The sequence below is a fragment of the Oncorhynchus mykiss genome, chromosome 5 (assembly GCF_013265735.2).
Source record: "Oncorhynchus mykiss isolate Arlee chromosome 5, USDA_OmykA_1.1, whole genome shotgun sequence".
NCBI classification, from domain to species: Eukaryota; Metazoa; Chordata; class Actinopteri; order Salmoniformes; family Salmonidae; genus Oncorhynchus; species Oncorhynchus mykiss.
The window spans coordinates 79,179,238-79,201,372 of NC_048569.1; the positions used below are offsets into that span (position 1 = coordinate 79,179,238).

A 22,135-nucleotide genomic window follows, 5' to 3' on the forward strand; every position below is an offset into this window, starting at 1 on the left:
AATGCAAATGGACAACAGGCAGGGCATGCCTTGACAGGGCAGGGGCCACCACCCACCACGGCGTTGTATTCTGTAACCAACTCAATTCAATAAGTGGTATTCATTCCCAAGAGCCAATTATTGCTGTGCATACAAGGAGTCAAGAACAAAACAACAAAATTATGACAGGAGAGATGTGTGGTTGTTGCCTGCTGTCATAGAGATAAACATGCCTTCTGTGACTTGCAAGCCAGATAAATCCATATACAATGTATCTCTTTCTCAAAAATGTTGGACTGAGTGTTGGCCTTGCTGTGAGTTGTTTTGCTTGTGGTGACATTACATTATCACCAGCTGTGGTCGGTATGGCTCACAGGTTTTATATTTTGCAGCCACTGTTTTATCTCTGTTGTTATGTTTACAGAATGATTCTGTGTTTATGTTTGTGTGTTTATTTATGCTATATTTAATTTGTCTGCTCTATGTTGATTATTTTACAATGTTTATTTATTCAACATCATGTATGTGTCATTTCTATATTTCTCTGCCTTTGTTGAACTTCAATCAGTCAGTTTGTTGAATATTTTGAAATGGCTCTAGTAACTGCAGTAAGTTTTGTAGTGCCTTGTAACCTTGTCTGTCCTATATATGATGCTGTGGGTGAATGTGTTGTAATAGGAGTAGTAGTTCTAATGATGCAGTATATACTGTATCCCTGCTCCTCTTAATGCTGTGGATGAATGTGTTGTAATGGGTGTAATATTACAGATGTAGGATCTTAATTTGATCACTCTTTTGTTGCTGAGAATTTATAGTATTCAATGTTTAAAAATACTAGACTTGATTTGCCCTGTCTGTGGATGAATGTGTTGTAATGGGTGTAGTAATTCTAATGTTGTAGTGAAATGTACTCTCTCCCTCCCCTTCCCAGATGATGCTGTGGGTGGTAGCCTCTCTGCTGACCCTGATAGAGGGGGTGTTCTCTGAGGAGGACCCAAAGGAGGCCCACACTGAGCAGCACCGAGCCCAGGAGAGGACCACCACCGCTGGGACCTGGCTCCCAGACCACTACCCAGAGGTCCACGAGCTGGAAGAGAAGAGGGGTGGCCATGGCCAGGCCTCCTGGCCTAGTCTTTTCGGTTAGTACTTCCTCAGAACACTCCACGACCTCAGACAGGGGTCAAATACTGGATGCTGTCACACAAACCACATCACATAAAAAGGCAATGGGCCCTGGTCAAAAAGCGTGCACTACAGTAGGGAAAGGGTGTTATTTGGGATGCAGCCAAATTATCTGGAGCAGAGGACCCCCCAGTGCACCATGGGAAAGCATGTAACATTACTGTATATCAAGGTCTCTGATTGCTGTGTGGGAGCCATCTAACAGTACATACCCAGCCCTGCATGTTAATCTCTGTCTAGAGTTTTTATTAGATGGAGAGGCACATTCTTTATCCTATTCTACATCATTCTGTGTACTGTAACCATAATCAAGTCAGTTTTAGAGCTGTCAAGCTGTCTCTCTGAGGACAACAATTAATACATCTGAAGCTAATGCCTTGAAAGGTAATGGCCATAAAACAAGAGAATGTCTGTGTCCCATATGGCACCCAATTCCCTGTATAGTGCAATACTTGTAACCAGAGCCCTGTAGGAATCCCTATGGGCCCTGGTAAAAAGTAGTGCACTACATAGGGAATAGGGTGCCCTTTGGGAGGCAGTCCATCACTCCCTTATGGCTACTAGAACTTCTGGTAGTTTTCAATGCAGCAGGTTGCTGTACATGTAATGTCCTGGGCCTGTGTGGATGGATCTCCATCCACACAGACCAATCACAGGGCTATCGCAGCCAACCCTGAGGCTACGGCTGAGGACACAAACGCGTACAGCAAATTCCACTACGACCTCTGCAGAGACATCAAACAAGCAAAAGGACCATATTGGAACAAGGTGGAATCCTATTATACCAGCTCCGATGCTTGGCGCATGTGGCAGGGGCTACAGTACATTACGGACTACAAAGGAAGCCCTAGCTGTGATCTGCCCAACTATGCTTTCTACCAGACGAACTCGATGCTTTTTATGCACGCTTCGACAAAAACAATACAGAGCCCTGCGTGAGGGCCCCCGCTAATCCGGAGGACTGGGCGATCTCTCTCGCCAAGGCTGACGTGAGTAAGGTTTTTAAGCGGGTCAACACTCGTAAGCCCGCAGGGCCAGACAGTATTCCAGGATGTGTCCTCGAGGCATGTGCAAACCAGCTGGCAGGCATCTTCACTGACATGTTCAACCATCTCCTTGTCCCGGTCTGTAACACTCACATGCTTCAAGCTGACTACCATTATTCCTGTTCCCAAAAACTCTAAGGTCTCCTGCCACAATGATTACCGCCCAGTAGCACTCACATCTCTAATAATGAAGTGCTTCGAAAGGCTGGTCATGGCACACATCAATACCATCATCCCAGACACCTTGAACCCACTCCAATTTGCACACCACCCGAACGAATCCAGACTACCCAATTTCAATTACACTCCACTGGATCCTGGACTTCCTGACAGGCCGACCCCAGGTGGTAAGAGTAGGCAACAACATCTCCTCCACGCTGACCATCAACACTGGGGTCTCTCAGGGGTGTGTGCTTAGTCCCCTCTTGTACTCCTTGGTCACCCATGACTGCGTGGCCACACACTACTCCAACTCCATCATTAAGTTTGCTGATGACGCGATAGTGGTCGGCCTGATCACCAGCAGTGATGAGACTTGGAAGTGTGGTGCTAGGACAACAACCTCACCCTCAACTTCAGCAAGACCAAGAGTGTGCAAAGCTGTCATCAAGGCAAAGGGTGGCTACTTTGATGAATCTGAAATATAATGTTTTATTATTTTATTTGTTTAACACTTTTTTGGTTACTACATGATTCCATGTGTGTTATTTCATAGTTTTGATGTCTTCACAATTCTACAATGTAGAAAATAGTAAAATAAAGAAAACCCTGGAATGAGTAGGTGTGTGCAAACTTTTGACTGGTACTGTAAGCATTTCAATGTACTTGTGCACATGTGACAATAAAACTTGAACTCTGTCAAGAATACACAGGTGTCAGAGGGCAAAATCGTATCAAGATATTGTATATGAGTACATATTTATGTTTATATTGTTCGTGCTTCTTTATTGACATTCTCTCCCCCCCCCCAAAAAAAACACAAACATGCGAAATCACTTGTGAAGCCGATTTTTAGAGTCTTTGAAGCAACAGTGTCGGAAGTGGTTCCCTAAAGCTTGTGGAATATTTCTATAATTGTATGAAATTATTTAAAACCCTTGTGGCGTGTTTTAACATGGCTAGACTACCAGCTCCCTTGTTCTTGTTTTGCCGGAGGAACATTTTTATTCAAATTCAATTTTTTCATTTTCGTAAACAACACTACATGACCTGACTTGTGTTATTGTAATTCTCTATGCATCAGCTCAAACAATGAAAGATAACTTTCTCCCCAGAAAACCCATTACCCAAGACATATGAGCGCATTAAGGACTCGGAGTAGACCTACAAAACTTAAACTGTGCAGTGCATAACCATTCTCAGGTCAGAAGAATGTTAAAACCGCTCTAATGCTGGTGCTGTGTTACGCCTATGAAGTAAAAACCTTCAATGTGTTCATGCATCATACATACTGATGGGCTTCAGTAAGTTTATGGAAGGTAAATCTCCCTTTGAAATAACTAATAACTAATAACTCACACAGAGCAACATTACTTCTCCTGTTGGAGACCAGCCAGCCGCTCCTACTCTCCCTCCTCTCCTCCGGTGGTAATCACCCTACATTGTTACAGTACACTTTGCACCATTCAGCTGATAACAGGAGGAATTCCACTCCCGGTTTCAACACCAGCCCTATCTGCTTTTAATTTAACCACACATGCTCTGTTCTAGCTCCCCCACTAGACTATTCATGTGCACACATGTACACACACACATGTTATGTTCTTCTATCCTGGAGAGGACCTAAACTGTATTTCCATTCAAATACTGTCACGCCCTGACCTGAAAGATCTGTTTTCTTTATATTTTGTTTAGGTCAGGATGTGACGGGTGGGTACGCTCGTTTTGTATTGTCTAGGGTTTTCGTATTGTCTAGGGTTTTGTAGGTCTAGGGGTTTTTGTAATTCTATGTTGGCTTGATATGGTTCCCAATCAGACAGCTGTTTATCGTTTTCTCTGATTGGAGATCATATTTAGGTAGCCATTTCCCTGTGGTGTTTGTGGGATCTTGTCTATGTGTAGTTGACTGTCAGCACTCGTTTGTATAGCTTCACGGTTCGTTTTGTTAGTTTGTTCAGTGTTCATTCAGTTAATAAATAAGAATGTACGCATACCACGCTGCGCCTTGGTCTGATCCTTATAACGAACGTGACAGAAGATCCCACCAACAAAGGACCAAGCAGCGTGTTCAGGAGGAATGGACCTGGGAAGAGATCCTGGCTGGAGCAGGACCCTGGACGCAGGCGGGGGAGTATCGCCGTCCTTAGGAAGAAATTGAGGCAGCAAAAGCGGAACGGCGACGTTACGAGGGGTTATAAAAATGAGGCAAGCACGAGAGGCAACCCCAATTTTTGGGGGGGGGCACACGGGGAGATTGGCTGAGTCAGGTTGGAGACCTGAGCCAACTCCTTATGCTTACCGTGGGGAGCGTGTGACTGGTCAGACACCGTGTTACGCAGTGATGCGCACGGTGTCTCCAGTTCGCATTCATAGCCCGGTGCGCTCTATTCCAGCTCCTCGCATTTGCCGGTCTAGAATGGGCATCCAGCCAGGACAGATGGTGCCGGCTCAGCGCTCCTGGTCTCCAGTACACCTCCTCCACAGTCCAGTAAGTCCTGTGCCTCCTCTCCGCACTCGCCCTGAGGTGCGTGTCATCAGTCCGGTGCCACCTGTACCGGTCCCACGCATCAGGTCTCCAGTGCGAATCCACAGTCCAGTACGTCCTGTGCCTCCTCTCCGCACTTGCCCTGAGGTGCGTGTCACCAGCCCGGTACCACCAGTGCCGGCACCACGCATCAGACCTCCAGTGCGACTCCACAGTCCAGAGCTTCCGGTGACCATTCCCAGTCCAGAGCTTCCGGCGACAGTTCCCAGTCCAGAGCTTCCGGCGACAGTTCCCAGTCCAGAGCTTCCGGCGACGTTTCACAGTCCGGAACCTCCACCGACGGTCCACAGACTGGAACCTGTTTTTAAAAATATTTTGGTTAGGTCAGGGTGTGATTAGGGTGGGTACGCTAGTTTTGTATTGTCTAGGGTTTTGTAGGTCTAGGGGGTTTTATAATTCTATGTTGGCCTGATATGGTTCCCAATCAGAGACAGCAGTTTATCGTTGTCTCTGATTGGGGATCATATTTAGGTAGCCATTTCCCTTTGGTGTTTGTGGGATCTTGTCTATGTGTAGTTGCCTGTCAGCACTCGTTTGTATAGCTTCACAGTTCGTTTTGTTATTTTGTTAGTTTGTTCAGTGTTCATTCAGTTAATAAATAAGAATGTACGCATACCACGCTGCGCCTTGGTCCAATCCTTACAACGAACGTGAAAAATACCTATTTTTTTCCTCATCTTAACCTGTAACCCTAACCTAAACCTAACTCCTAACCCTAACCACTAACCCTTACCTTAAGCCTAATTGTAACCCCAACCCTAAACCTAACCCCTAAGCTTAAAATAGCCTTTGTCCTCATGGGGATGTGTGAAATGTCAACCATGTGGGAAAATGTTCCTTGTTTTACTATCCTTGTGGGGACTTTTGGGGATTTTTGGTCCCCACAAGGATAGAAGAACCAACACACACACACACACACACACACACCTCAAGCTACAGCACAGACACACACAACAGGCTGCAGCAGTACCTACCCTACACTGTACTCAGTGGTCCTCAACCAGCGAGACTGTGAGAAGTTCACAGATTATGGTTGCTTTATCCAGGCACCATTTTTTGGATCTACTTGCGGAGTTCACAGGTTTAGAGATATTACTTGCTTTCGGTATTATGTCACTCACCTACACCAAAATCCAAAGGGCTAATTTCATACTCTCTCATTGACTTATATTTCCTTAAGTTCTCACACAAGAAACACTTTGTACCTATGAATGTTGTGGAAAATGTTAGTAATTCAAACAAACACATAAAGTGCTATATAGAGAGGTCATTGCATCACCATTTCATTCACCTAGCCTCTGTCTGTCTCATCATGTGTCTCCTTGTGTCCTGTCTCCTGTAGAGAACCCAGGTCTTGAGGGAAACGGAGAGGGCTATCCGAGCAGGTGGCAACGCTCACCTCCTGACCCAGACCCCGAACCCTCCCGTAGAGGCTCTCGCAAGAAAAGCAAAAAGCCCAAGAACAGCAGCCGGGACTGCCGCATGGAGAAGAAGGAGATGCGTGTCAGAGACCTGGGCCTGGGCTTTGACTCGGATGAGATTATCCTGTTTAAGTACTGTGTGGGGACGTGCTCGAGCTCCCGTAAGAACTACGACCTGGCCCTTAAGGCCCTGATGGAGAACGAGAGTATCCCCAGCAGGAAGGTGAGCGCCCACCCCTGCTGCCGGCCCACCCGCTACGAGACTGTCTCCTTCATGGATGCCCAGACTATATGGCAGACCATCAAGTGGCTGTCAGCGGCTAACTGTAGCTGTGTGGGGTGACGGCCAGGGAGTAAAAGGAAGTCTACCTGCAGAACACACATGCATAAAGAAACTCCAGGGTGAAGAGAGGAAGTGGCTAAGATGCCTTCACTGTGGGCGTGTTGGGCATAAATGGTGGATCAGAGCCTGGACCGAAGCCTTGGCCCAACGGCTGGGTTTCAACCTGACGTGGATCCACTTTGGATTAACCAGTCTTCTCCGGTAGGGAAAGCATGGATGTAAGATAGAGATACAGCCTATCAAATCCCTATGTTTAACAGAGGAGTTACATCCTCGGTCAGAGCCCAGGATTCACGGCTCTGGAGACTGGTGAGGAATGGAGTTCCTGGGCAGGGACTGGGGTGGTTAGGACTGGGGTGGTTAGGACTGGTTGTCTCCCTCCCTGTGCTGACAGCAAGGTGCCTTTGGTTATGTCAAAAAAGAGGAGATGGTGAAGCAAAAGCCTTGGACCATTGGACCTTAACTCTGAACCAGAAGAGGAGCATTTTGGGTTACATGTCACCTGACCGTAAAGAGGGCAAACAGTTTGAAGAACAAATACTTGTGTAGAAATATTAAGAAGTTAAGTTTTTTGGTTTCGAAGGCTCTCCAATAAGACCAAAATAACTATGAGATGTAATGCATTTTTATGTTTCCTTCTTCAATGGCAGCTCATCCACATAGGGATTGGTCATAGCAAGGTAGCTTTGAGCCAACCGTAGTACATCTCCCATCTCCAAGTGTTTCATCATGGCATTCAGTTGATTCCTATCACTAAGCACACATCTACTCTTACTTTAGTAACTCATGCATGCTTTGAGAACAATACCAAAACGGTATCAACTGTACCTACTTAGATTAACTGCAAAGTCTAGCAGAATCTGAAGCACTTGTTTGTAGCTTGACCGAACTTCTTTACTGTACATGTCTATAAACAGTGTGTTGTAGGATGCCATCACAGGGCCAAGGTCAGTCATGGCCCAGCCATACCTCATGCTGCCTGACACACAGCTTTCATCACATGGTTTATTTTCAGCGCTGAACGTGGCACTTCACCGCTGTCAATTTAACTTTTTGGATTACAAAGATAATTGAACATATTGACAACGGTTATTCAGAATGTGCTTATCATACTTTGTACCATGATAGTATACTGTTAATATCTCATATTGCATAATTTATCTATGTTATGTTTCTTATGGACAAACATAACTCTTCATTGACACCACTCTGTTGCATCTGTGTTGAAGGAAAGTTTGAGTGGACCCCATATGTACATAATGTATTCTGATTGGCTGCCTCTCCACACCTGACCATTTGAAATGGAGACATACAGCAGAGATAATAAGACATAATGTACTGTAGATACAGTATATCAAAACAAGGGGAAAGTTTACGAACTAATGTATCCCACATATTGCATTATAGTATATTTATGTATTTATAAAGTATTGTATAAACTGTAGCTCCCTCTCTCTGTGTTCTTTAGATTGTTGATGGTTAAGCGACAGTGTAGGTGTTGAGAAACATATATTCATATCAAGTGGTGTTAAGAAAATAAAAGTGAAGCATTATTTTTGTTCAACTGTTGGAGTTTGTACAGTAGATTTTCATAAAGAAATGTCCATCTGTTTGTAGTAGGCTATGTACATTGTGTACATTGTGCCTAGTTCTCAGGATCAAGCTGTTATGTTTTACATTTGCTGAAAGACATATCTCCTCAATCTCTTTATAGTTAGATATCATCTGGAGAACTATTGTTTATTATTGAAATGTTATGATCAATCTTTCAAGAAGTGTTTGTATTGACAATAATCAACAATCAAGAGTCTATTGAAAGATGTATCCATACATTGTTATTATATCCATGATGTCATTCATTGTCTCAATCTGTGTTTCCTACCCAGATCCCACCACCAATGGTAGTACCTACTAAAGTTTAACCAAAACATGTACTGAGAGAGGTTTCTATTCCATTTTAACCATGTGCTTCAACCGTAACACGTACAGAGATTTTGTGTTATCTAGTTGTTCACAGAAATATGTTTAGGGACTGGCAAAGTGTGAACACAGATGATAACTGGTCTTTATTCTGCCTTCAGTATATGTACGGTTTGTGGTTATATTAAGCTGCAGCATCTGGTGTGCATTTAATCTACAAACATGGGGCCTTCACCCATTGTTTAGGTCCAAACTTAACTTCCCTGTTAGATGCCATGCATCTCATCATCGCCGAATTGTACTTTAGGGAAAGTATTTATTACATTTAAATTATTTATTTATTGTAATTTTATGTGATACACTTGTTGTTACAAATATCAGATGTTTATAATTTATGAAGTGGCCATGTATGCTTTATTTTCTTTTACTATTGTCTTCTCTGTGGAAAGAGCAAGAATGTTTCCAAGCAACAAGTCTCTGCCCCCCCCCCCCCCCCACACACACACACAGACAAGGAGGGATTTACCTTTCAAAACAGTGCATGTAGGTATATCCACTACATGTTTATATGAACCAGATAGATACACTGATAGAAAACAATCTAATTTAACCTGGTGTAGCCTCCTCCACTAGCTCTGTCAGTCACATTTGTTGCCAGAGAACCTTGCCAAGAGATGAGTGTCAGTCCCTGGCACCCTGGTATCAGAGACCAAACACCTCTGTTCCCTTTTTAGATATTGCTCTAAAACCCAATTCATACCCTACACAAGTACACATCCACAATTAGCTATGCAAAATGGCAATCATGCGTTGTTCTGTCGCAAAAATATGCAAACGTGTGCAGCCCCGCAATTTGGAACTCAACGCAAGTATGTAGGATTACCTCTTGCATAGTTAATTGCATTATTTGATTGTTTACTTGTGTAGGTTATAAATTAGGCTTAAAGGGAATCTTCACAATTTTTCAACTTCATATTCATCATCCCCAGCATCACCCCAACATCAACATATGTGAAAATGGTGCATTTCTATGTTTTGTCGTAAAAAGATAGGGGTAGATAAGTGTTTCCAATGACATCATCGGTGTGGATTGTGTGATTTTGACCAATTGTGAGTAGGCATTTTCTACTAATTGTCGACTAACTGGTTGATGTCATTAGAAACACTTTCTCCATCTTTTTTTTTACTACAAAACATATAAACGCACCATTTTCACATATGTTGATGTTGAGGAGGTGCTGGAGATGATGAATATAAAGTTGAAAAATGTTGAATTTTCCCTTTTATGTCAGACACAGCACTAGGCCTACTTCTGTTCATGGGACCTTGTTGTAGTTCCATACATTTACCTGTTATTAAAACAACCTTATTATCCAGTGTTTAACGAAGACAATAAATGTTGGTATTCATATTATAATGACATGGTAGTGTATTGTTATTCTTGTTATTATTGTTATTGTGTTACTGTCATGTCTGAAAGGTCTCATGGATGCTATTGTTGTACTTCTCTTAAAAGAATAAAGCTTCTTTACATATGAAAATCTCCTGTACTTGTTTTACATACACCCGACTTAACCATACCCCTGATAAAAATGTGCTTTAAGATAGATATGGTACATCTGCAATAGGCAGAGGTTAATCAAAGAATGTTTGTGACTGTAATCATAACTACTTATAAGTAATTGTTACTAATGGCTTTTAATTAAGGAAGAACAGTGCAGATGCAAAGTTTGGTAACAGAATGACGGCACAAACAGCACAAACCGTCATTCTGTTACCAAAATGTGCATCTGCACAGTTCTTCAAGTAAATGTTTTTTTTGTGAAATGTTCAGTGGAAACTGGTCAAAGTAGTCCTTGTGCATAGAGCTGTATGGTTTGTTCAACTTTGCAATCATTGGTTTTTGTTTGACATACATTTTAAAGTGAAAAATTCAGCATCACTCTGTGACCATGGAATTGCCCAGGACTGAATGCAGATCTGAGTTCATTCATCAATAACTCTTTGGCTTCTTTGTTTCTCCCATGTATTTGTTAATGGATTGAACAGGAGGCAGGTTCTTCATTCCCAAAACACTGGACTATTTACACTCTGCCTGAGCTCAAGTTGTTTGGCCACCTGCCCTGTGGCTGTGAGATATTATTATTACACTGTGTTCTCTCTTCAGGGGTACAGTAAAGAGATCAGAATGTAGATTTGCACCTCCTAGAGCAGGTCCTCACGCTGACTGTGTGTGGTAGATGTGTAATCGGTGAGTCATGCAATGTGCTGTAGCATAGACAGATGACAGCACATTGTCATACAGAGTGGGGCATTACTGGGCAACACTGGGGCCTGCCTCATGGTTTAAAAAAGGGTCTTATCTTAACAGTAAAGGTGTTCATGCAAGAGAAACGGTCTATCAAGAGTTTGATGGTGTTGGATAAGAGAACAAGACTTGCCTTGTGTGGTAGTTTACAGAGACGTGCAGAACGTGGTGTTGCCTCTGTGCTTATTGAAAAAACTCCTGTGGGAACTCCTTTTGCAATTGAGGCCCTGCCACTCAGACCATTGAAGAGCAACCATGGCAGAACGTGGGCCTTTCATATGATATAACCATTCTGATCACCATTGCATGTCTTCACAATATTGAGACTAAAATGTGTTCTAATCTCGGCCCCAGAACCAAAACAGCTACTTGATTTTGGCACTGTCACAATAGTGTGTTGTAATTAGCTACCAGGGCCAAATCTAACACATGAATTGAAATGCTGCAGACTAGCCTAGTTCAGTCCAGATTCAGTCAGTGATGCTGCAGACTAGCCTAGTTTAGTTTAGACTCAGTCAGTGATGCTGCAGACTAGCCTAGTTTAATCTAGACTCAGTCAGTGATGCTGCAGACTAGCCTAGTTCAGTCTAGACTCAGTCAGTGATGCTGCAGATCAGCCTAGTTCAGTCTAGATTCAGTCAGAGATAATGATAATGACCCAGGTGTCTAAAATAGGAACCTGACCCTGGATCTTATCACCTGTCCTTTCACCTGCCCACGTCCCATATAGCCTTGCATGAGAGAAAGACAGACCACAATAAAACAGAAGCTGATTGGGAAACCCTCAACTTGTATCCCATATGGAACCCCATTCCCTACATAGTGCACTACTTTTAACCAGATCCCCATGGACCCTGGTCAAAAGTAGAGCACTAAATAGAGAATGGAGTGCCATTTGGGATGCACACACCGTGGCAGCCGGCCAGGTCAGTGGTTACCTAGACCTCACCTCACCTTACCACACCCAGCTCTGCCCTGCCCCCATGTTCTCTGATCCTGGTTTACAAGGGATAAGGGGAGGCTGTGGAGAAACCTTGCAGAGTTTATGGAAACTCTTATGTTTCTTATCAGACATGTGAATGGGAGATCTGCACTGGCTGTAGGAACATTAACTCCATGTTAACACAGGTGTGGTACAGATGCCCAAACACAGAGATGAACGGTGATGATAAAGATATTTAAGCTTTTCACACTTGAAGTAGCATAATCTTTACCTAGCAATCAATTCAGTAAAAGACAGTGTTGGGGAAGCTACTCTGAAAATATAGTTTACCAAGCTACCAATCACTTCACACTGGAAGAAGTTAAGCTACACTACAGCTACCCTTAAGAAACATATTATTTACTTAAGTAAAGTTGCTCTGAAAAAGTAGTTCACTACATCCAAACTATTTAGTGAAAAATTGTCATAGACTGCAAATTTTAAGGGCAGATCACGTTTGGGTCATACGTTAACATAGTGTGTAATTTAGCCTATTAAACACCCAAAAACATATTTCAAGTGAGATTTATGCAGGTCTTATGCAAAAAAAGGAAAAGATTGCCTACTTCACCTGTATTTTCTTTTCAGATAAAAGTAGTGTAGTTACAGTAGTTAGCTGACCACTACATGGCAAAAAAGTTATTAAAACTACTGAAAACACTACCTAGATTTGAATTTAGTTCAAATACCACCAAGCTACTGCACAATATAGTTAAATTACCGCAACACTGGTAAAAGGTGAATTCAATATTTGTTAGGGTTTCCCAGCTCTGTGAATTGTGGTCTATGAGCAGATATCAATAACATAACATAAAGAAGACACAGCTAGACACATGCTTTTAATCATGACAAAAGAATGGATACTGATAAAACTACTGAATAAAACTGCCATTCAATATTATAATCTCACATGTGTAATGTGTTGTCAACTGAGTGCTGCATAGCTTGTCTCAGCAGGTCCCCTGGTGGCCAATGATGGCCTATGAGCTTTTTCCCACACTGTATTTCCAAAACGATAATTATTTTTTGAGCCTTAACGGTCGCCATATGATTGTGCAACCTGCGCGCGGGATATTTAACAGACGTAAACAAACCACGGAGAAACATGGGAGTCTAGCTAGCTAGCTAATCAATTGTTGTAGCAACTGTCATGTATCTTTTGTCAACTTAACTATTCATCTACAGCAGTTATCATATCCTAACCACCCCATTGATCACCAGAGACGAGGAAAATGGTAAGTAGTTCGTTGCTAATACGCTTGTTATCGAAGCAGCAGTTGCTAGCTCGCTAACGTTAGCTAGTTAGCGAAGTGCATAGCCAGAATGTTGAATACAATTCAATTTGATCTCACTCTACCGGTTTCCTTGGTGGTTGGTCTTTATGCAGCGCGGAATTTGAGACACCATATCCAAAATAATCCAAACTGCGAACAGACTGGTTTTCTGAATGGTTCTCTATTTCCTCACCTGACAAATCCCTTTTGTCTCTACTTCACTTCATGTCAACAACAAAAATCCTACATGTGCGCCATATATATATATATATATATATATGAGGCTTGTGGGGGAACATTTATTTTGACATAAGGAGGAGCAGAAAGAAATTATTTGTGACATTAAATGGTCTACTCAAATGTGTATTATGTCATGACAGAGGAGAAGCCTAGCACCAAGCCAGGTTGCCAAAAGGAAGCATGGAGGAGATTCGTCCGAGGATGAGGATTGGAATCCAGAAGAAGATGTAAGTTATGTTTGGGTTGATCAGATACTCATCCATTTTGACTATGATGTCCTACTTATATTTCATTGTCAAGCGGATAGGATAACACAACATGTTGTTTCAGACCAAAAGAAAGAAGGGAGGAAATGAAAGCAGAGAAAGCTATATCTCTCCCTTCAGAAAGCCTTTGACACAGTTGACCAACCAGCCTGTATGTGTGGACAGCAATGCACACGTGAGTATGGTCATTTTGACGCATAAATGAATTTGACAAGTGTGTGGCATATGCTTACACAAACAATCAGTATAATGCTGCTATAGACATGCCAATCATTTTTAAGTACTTTGTTCATGGATGTATTGTCTTTACAGGAAGCCTTAATTCGAAGTATTCTCTCAAAACCTTTTAAAATCCCCATCCCCAATTACACAGGTAAGTAAATATGTCAAATCAATGTTGCTACCCTAGGTCTTCTCTACATGACTATCTTTAGGAACAGGCTCAATATATTATGCTAAGTAATGGATCTATCTATTACAATGGTATTGTGTTTGTTCTATAGGCTCTCTGGGGATAAGAGCACTAGGACTGAAGCGTGCGGGGGTAAGGAAGTCTCTTCACGACCCATTTGAAAACGGTGCACTGGTCCTCTATGAGCCTCCAGTGCTGAGCGCTCATGAGCTGATAAAAGCAGAGAAGTGAGTTAATCTCAATATTTAGGGAGGGATTAGAAAATGTTGATGTGAAGTCCGTAGCACAATTATGGTAGGGAGAGATTAGGAAAAACATGGTGATGTGAAGTCAATAGCTCAGTTATGGTCTCAGATCGTTATAAAGATCAGACTTTTGGTGATAACTTTGCACAAAATGACATGTTGTAGTAGAAGTTTATTAATATGTCTCTCTGTGTGCAGAGATAAACTGCCTGTACATGTTGTCGTGGATCCAGTCCTTGGAAAGGTCCTCAGACCCCATCAGAGAGAGGTACAGTCTCTTTGTAAATCTTGATACTTTTCTGTGTCCCAAATGGCACCTTATTCCCTATATAGTGCACTAGTTTTGACCAGGGCCCAGAGCACACTTAATTGTATTTGTGTATATGTTTGTTTCTAATAACCAGATTTTGTTGTATTCTGTCAGGGAGTGAAATTCCTGTGGGACTGTGTGACCGGGAGACGTATTGCCGACTCGTATGGCTGCATCATGGCTGATGAGATGGGGCTGGGGAAAACCCTGCAGTGTATTGCCCTCATGTGGACCCTGCTGCGCCAGAGTCCTGATGCCAAGCCTGAGATAGACAAGGCCATTGTTGTTTCACCCTCCAGTTTGGTTCGTAACTGGTACAACGAGGTGGGAAAGTGGCTGGGCGGACGCATCACACCGGTGGCCATCGATGGGGGATCCAAGGAGGAGATAGATAAAAAACTAGGTAGGTTTGTTTTGACCATTAAGCATTATTCCTGTTGTGGCAATACTTTTAGCAGTCGCATGGTTGTTCCCAGGACTCCCTGGGGAAACGGTGACAATTGTTACTTAGTGGACTATTCAGGCTAAATAAATAAGAATAAAATAAACCCAGTTCAATGTTAACATTTGATGTGCTTGACAGTGAACTGGGTTTATGTGCTTGACAGTGAACTTCATGACCCAGCATGGCTTGAGGGTTCCTACTCCAATCCTGATAATTTCATACGAGACGTTCCGGCTTCATGCTGATGTTCTACACAAAGGAAAAGTGGGACTTGTCATCTGTGATGAGGTACCGTGACGAGGAGATGTAGGCCAATATTCACAATGTGGTGCTGATCTTGGATTGATGTTATCCTCAAATGGACCATATACAAGTAGTAATAGTTGTAATATATTGTGTTCATTTCCAGATTTGATTTAACCTGGTTATGCCAATAACACCTTGTTCCTTGTGCACCCTGTAGGGTCATCGGCTGAAGAACTCGGACAACCAGACGTACCAGGCTCTGAATGCTATGAGTGCCCAGAGGAGGGTGCTTATCTCAGGCACTCCCATTCAGAATGACCTGCTGGAATACTTCAGTCTGGTGCACTTTGTCAACGCTGGCATCCTGGGTAAGCTGACACTACATGGAGGCAAATGGACAAAATTCTATAAAAAGTTGATGTGAAAATTTCTAAGGTATGTATGCTTTCTGAATAGACGGAGAGACATGTTAAATGAGGTTGGTTAGATCTCCCCTTCTCTGCCTTCTAACTGTCCTCCTGTGGTTTTTCTTTCCCTTCTCAGGAACAGCCCAGGAGTTTAAGAAGCGTTTTGAGCTCCCCATCCTGAAGGGTCGTGATGCAGACGCCAGCGGCAAAGACAGGCAGGTTGGAGAGGAGAAACTCAAGGAGCTGATCAGCATTGTCAATGGGTAAACCTCACACTTTGCTGAAGACTTAATAGTTTACCTACAACACAATGGACATCTTTATGGTCATGTGTATTTTCAGACTATCTGCCTAATATATCTTAGCTTGGCTGAAGAGCAGACCCACATGGTACACAGTAAGCAAGTTGGTCGCTTTAGTCAGGCAAAACATAACTACTTAATATGTCCGGGACAATACCAGTTCGTGATACTCGTTAGTATCGTGGCAAGGAAGCAAAACATGAAACTTTAGGAAAACCAAAATCCTTATGTTGTCATCCAGACTCCCATTTTATTTATTTTCTATAGCACACTATTTTACATACAGTAGGTTTTTAAAGGGCCAGAGTGTTTGGTGTGCTTCGTGTTTTCATTTTTACCATGGAAAAACTTTTGTGATACTGCTATCGTCACAGCCCTATACTTAATCTTTTTCTCTCCTTGGTGGTTTTAGATGCTTGATTCGGAGAACCTCAGACATCCTCTCAAAGTATCTTCCTGTTAAGATCGAGCAGGTCGTCTGTTGCAGGTCACTCTTCCATTTTCATGTATTTTTACATTTTAAGATTTTATTATATGTATTGATTGCAACTGACCACTGATAATGGTATTTCTGATGGTAATTAACAGGTGTGTTTAGTGTCACAAATAATGGTGTCGTGGTTCAACTAATTGCAAATGTATACTATAAAAATAAGTTGATGTTGGATAATAAACAATACCAAAAAAGTATTTGTGCAACCAAACTTCCAGAAGTAATCAAGGCACTCTCATTTAGTGGAAAGATTTAAAAGCCTGTATTGTTGACGGCTTAATATTTGCGTGTTCTCTGCAGGCTGACCCCCCTCCAGTCAGAGCTGTATAAACTGTTCCTGAGGCAGGCTAAGCCCTTACAGACACTGCAGCAGCAGGGCAAGATCAGTGTCTCCTCTCTGTCCTCCATCACCTCTCTCAAGAAGCTCTGTAACCGTAAGTGTCCACAAACGACAACAAATCAACTGGTGCTTTCTTATATGTACTGTCTTTATTTTATTATTAGTGACGTCCTCCCATGTACATTTCTGTCCTGACACAACTTGTTTTTGTTGTTGTGTGTGTGGATATCCATTTGTTAGCTGTTTGGTTTTGCGTCAGTGTTTGTTGGTCTGTTGTATTGTGACTTATTTCTCCTTTGCCTCCCAGACCCGGCTCTCATCTATGATAAGTGTGTGGAGCGAGATGAGGGCTTCGATGGGGCCCTGAATCTCTTCCCTACAGGATACTCCACCAAGGCTGTGGAGCCACAGCTTTCTGGTAAGAACACATTATTTCCATTTTGGAAGGATTAGGGACAGGTAACACTTAGAACTCGCAGATATAATTCATTACATTATCCCCTTATAAATAAGCAATAAGGCCTGAGGAGTGTGGTATATGGCTAATATTCCACAGCTACGGGCTGTTCTTACGCACAATGTAACGCGGAGTGCTTGGACACAACCCTTAGCCATGGTACATTGGCCATATACCACAAACCCCAGAGGTGGCTTATTGCTATTATAAACTGGTTACAAACAAAAAAAAGTGTCATACCAATGGTATACAGTCTGATATACCACGGCTTTCAGCCAATTTTATTTTATTTCACCTTTATTTAACCAGGTAGGCAAGTTGAGAACAAGTTCTCATTTACAATTGCGACCTGGCCAAGATAAAGCAAAGCAGTTCGACACATACAACGACACAGAGTTACACATGGAGTAAAACAAACATACAGTCAATAATACAGTATAAACAAGTCTATATACGATGTGAGCAAATGAGGTGAGATAAGGGAGGTAAAGGCAAAAAGGCCATGGTGGCAAAGTAGATACAATATAGCAAGTAAAACACTGGAATGGTAGATTTGCAATGGGAGAATGTGCAAAGTAGAAATAAAAATAATGGGGGTGCAAAGGAGCAAAATAAATAAATAAATTAAATACAGTAGGGAAAGAGGTAGTTGTTTGGGCTAAATTATAGGTGGGCTATGTACAGGTGCAGTAATCTGTGAGCTGCTCTGACAGTTGGTGCTTAAAGCTAGTGAGGGAGATAAGTGTTTCCAGTTTAATCAGCATTCAGGGCTTGAACCACCTGATTTTATAATTATTTATAATCACCCCATTGTTAATATGGGATCTATAATGACGTTGAACTTTCCTCCAGGTAAAATGCTGGTTCTGGACTATATCCTGGCCATGACCAGAAGCACCACCAGTGACAAAGTGGTGTTGGTCTCCAACTACACACAAACACTGGACCTCTTTGAGAAGCTCTGTCGAACTCGAAGGTAAGAAAGGAACTGACACAGGAGCTGTCACATCCATTGTTTTCAGTTATTCTTGAAAATGAACTTTGAGAATGGAAAGAAACCACTTTCTTCTTTTGATCAGATACCTCTACGTTCGGCTTGATGGCACAATGTCCATCAAGAAGAGAGCAAAGATAGTGGAGAGGTTCAACAGCCCATCTGTAGGTAGTGAACATGTTGTAAATGGCATCTTGCTATAAGAGTTTGTTTGATCATAAGTATTTACATGACATCTCTCTCACTCAGAGCCCAGAGTTCATATTTATGCTGAGCAGCAAAGCTGGGGGGTGTGGCCTGAATCTGATTGGTGCTAATCGCCTGGTGATGTTTGACCCTGACTGGAACCCAGCCAATGACGAGCAGGCCATGGCTCGAGTCTGGAGAGACGGACAGAAAAAGACCTGCTACATCTACAGACTGCTTTCAGTGAGTAGAACAGAGAATGACTAGAGAGAGTATCATACTGAAAAGTGGTGTCGGCCACAAATGAGTTAATTCATTCATTTGATTTATATCGCTTTTCCAAGTGCTTGGGGAGGGAGGGGAGACTCGCCTCGGTATTGAGCATGGTGGTATTTGCAATTGAACTATCAAAATGGTGTTTTAAGTCACGTGTATGACTGACAGTTGCTCTGTGTGAATGTGTGTTCCTGCAGACGGGGACAATTGAGGAGAAGATCCTTCAGAGGCAGGCCCATAAGAAGGCTCTGAGCAGCTGTGTGGTGGACGAAGAGCAGGATGTGGAGAGACACTTCTCTCTGGGGGAGCTACGAGAACTCTTTCATCTCAGTGAGGAGACCACCAGTGACACGCATGACAGGTACACACACACGACTGGTACAAACACAGTTCGCAGCAGTAGGCAGAGCCCATTGACAGTAATTTAAAGATGGTTGTGGTCAATTCTTGGAGGTTGTTACATCCTCCCTCTTTGGAAGAGTTCACTAATGTTAACTATTCTGTCTCCTGTGCCCCTGCCAGGTTCCGCTGTCGGCGCTGTGTGAATGGGCGACAGGTGCGGCCCCCTCCTGAGGACTCTGATTGTACCTGTGACCTGTCCCAGTGGCAACACTGCTCTGACAAGAGGGGCCTGAGAGACCCCATACTGCAGGCCTCCTGGGACGCTGCCATCTCCTTTGTCTTCCACCAGCGCTCCCACGAGGACCAGAGAGGGGTCGTGTGACAGCCAGGCGGTCTGAGACAACCAGGAGTCATGGTATTTGATGAGAGGGCCTAGCCCTGAACCAAGGACGGCCAACCAGCACGTAGGAGCAACGTTACTGGACAAGAGGGCCCAGGAAAACTGTCTGTGCTGTCTGGAATCCTTGGGATGTCCGTACCCTAAACCGCTACCCCTTTTAAATTTCAATGTGGTAGGGATCTCCCAAGGACCCAGGATTGCATGGACCCTAGGAAAACAGACATGCTATCTTATGATGGGAATACTACTTATCGTGATGGATTCACGGCTGAATTCCCCCATACTCTTTATAAGGGTGTGTAACAGAGTAATAACCATATTGAAGACCATTTTCTTCTTATGAAAGGCAACCCTACCTGCAATTGTCCACACATCTCTCTTTACAGTCTTTTGGGTTGTACCCACAGTGTAAATGTTATTGTTTTCTGTTAAATCGTATACTTTATTTCCCTTGATAATGAAAATGTTTTGTAAAGAACTGACAATTTCACTAATGTCAGGATTTATTGAACCAGGACAAGTGTTAGCAATTCAACAAACAAGATATTAACAAAACAATTATTTAAGGGCTGCAGATGCTGCATTAAACATGACAATATGTCAACAATAACATAGATGCTGAGTAAAGGGTAACAAACAAACATTGGTGAGCTGAACAATATAAAGGAAATGGTGCATTTATTTTGTTATTTTTCACACAATTAGGATAAAGTTCATTATTATTTCACAATTTGAAACGCCAAATAAGGCAACTTATTATTAGTTATTTTTGGCTTTAGGCATGCAACAGTCTTGACTAGGGTTGTGAAGGAAGGGTATACTACTGGATGTATTTCCAGTTTACCAGTGAACTACCAGAATGTTGGAGGATTCTACGTAATCTAATCTATCAAGACACCTAGTGGCACTTTTGCGTATTTAAGATTTGTACAGGTGCATAATAACCTCTGGCCCTTTGTGTGGCCTTACCACATGTAAAATATTTTATAGAGTGACAGTTGTAAAACATTATCCTAAATATAAACCATTGGTGTTTAATATGAGGGTTTCAGCATGAAATATATATTTACAGTATTTCTTGCCAATGTTTTGAAGTCTAACTGGCGGCAGTTGTTGTGAAAGAAATCAGTGGGAAGAGTTGCAGAGTTAACTGAAAATAATGCCATTGATGATTAGATGCTTCCCCATCCCCCATTAATTAGGCCATTTCCTCTTGAACCATGTGGTCTCTGTACTAGAAACTCATGGGCACATTATATATATATCAGCAAAAAAAGAAACTGTCAACTGCGTTTATTTTCATCAAACTTAATGTGTAGATATTTGTATGAACATAAGATTCAACAACTGAGGCAAACTGAACAAGTTCCACAGACATGTGACTAAAATAAATTGAATAATATGTGCCTGAACAAAGGGGAGGTCAAAATCAAAAGTAACAGTATCTGGTGTGGCCACCAGCTGCATTAAGTACTGCAGTGCATCTCCTCATGGACTGCACCAGATTTGCCAGTTCTTGCTGTGAGCTGTTACCCCATTCTTCCACCAAGGCACCTGCAAGTTCTCTGACATTTCTGGGGGGAATGGCCCTAGCCCTCACCCTCCGATCCAACAGGTCCCAGACGTGCTCAAAGGGATTGAGAACCGGGCTCTTTGCTGGGCATGGCAGAACACTGACATTCCTGTCTTGCAGGAAATCATGCACAGAATGAGCAGTATGGCTGATGGCATTGTCATGCTGGAGGGTAATGTTAGGATGAGCCTGCAAGTAGGGTAACACATGAAGGAGGAGGATGTCTTCCCTGTAACGCACAGCGCTGAGATTGCCTGCAATGACAACAAGCTCAGTTCGATGATGCTGTGACACACCTCCCCAGACCATGACGGACCCTCCACCTCCAAATCAATCCCGCTCCAGAGTACAGGCCCTCAGTGTAACGCTCATTCCTTCGACGATAAACGCAAATCCGACCATCATCCCTGGTGAGACAAAACCACAACTTGTCAGTGAAGAGCACTTTTTGCCAGTCCTGTCTGGTCCAGCGTCGGTAGGTTTGTGCCCATAGGTGATGTTGTTGCCGGTGATGTCTGGTGAGGACCTGCCTTACAACAGGCCTACAAGCCCTCAATTCAGCCTCTCTCAGGCTTTGCGGACAGTCTGAGCACTGATGAAGGGATTGTGCATTCCTGTTGTAACTCATGCAGTTGTTGCCATCCTGTACCTGTCCGTCCTGTCTCCCTGTAGCGCTGTCTTAGGCATCTCACAGCACGGACATTGCAATTTATTGCCCTGGCCACATCTGCAGTCCTCATGCCTCTTTGCAGCATGCCTAAGGCATGTTCACACAGATGAGCAGGGAGGGACCCTGGGCATCTTTCTTTTGGTGTTTTTCAGAGTCAGTAGAAAGGCCTCTTTAGTGTCCTAAGTTTTCATAACTGTGACCTTAATTGCCTACCGTCTGTAAGCTGTTAGTGTCTTAACGACCGTTCCACAGCTGCATGTTCATTAACTGTTTATGGTTCATTGAACATGCATGAGAAACAGTGTTTAAACAATTTACATTGAATATATCTTTGAAAGACAGGGTCCTGAAAAAGGGACGTTTCTTTTTTTG

General features: G+C 42.8%; 2 protein-coding genes across 3 annotated transcripts in view; both read left to right on the forward strand.

Annotated features, from left to right (window-relative positions):
- Window positions 1–10,130, forward strand: part of LOC110524632 (neurturin) — a 32,357-nt gene extending 22,227 nt beyond the window's left edge. For both annotated transcript variants that reach the window (XM_021604475.2, XM_036978486.1), the window contains exons 3-4: window positions 911–1,118; window positions 6,254–10,130. In XM_021604475.2, coding sequence (XP_021460150.2) covers window positions 911–1,118; window positions 6,254–6,675 — 630 coding nt within the window. In that variant the 3' untranslated portion in view covers window positions 6,676–10,130. The remainder of the gene's footprint in view (window positions 1–910; window positions 1,119–6,253) is intronic.
- Window positions 10,131–12,936: 2,806 nt separating this feature from the next.
- On the forward strand, window positions 12,937–20,943 carry rad54l (RAD54 like). Its single transcript, XM_021604476.2, has 18 exons — window positions 12,937–13,120; window positions 13,540–13,626; window positions 13,730–13,840; window positions 13,978–14,038; window positions 14,169–14,304; window positions 14,521–14,590; window positions 14,747–15,035; window positions 15,241–15,365; window positions 15,541–15,691; window positions 15,867–15,993; window positions 16,445–16,519; window positions 16,826–16,959; window positions 17,173–17,283; window positions 18,175–18,298; window positions 18,402–18,480; window positions 18,566–18,745; window positions 18,976–19,139; window positions 19,301–20,943. Exons 1-18 carry the CDS (start codon window positions 13,118–13,120, stop codon window positions 19,500–19,502), a joined length of 2,229 nt encoding a protein of 742 aa, XP_021460151.2. The 5' UTR covers window positions 12,937–13,117; the 3' UTR covers window positions 19,503–20,943.
- The last annotated feature ends 1,192 nt before the right edge of the window (window positions 20,944–22,135 follow it).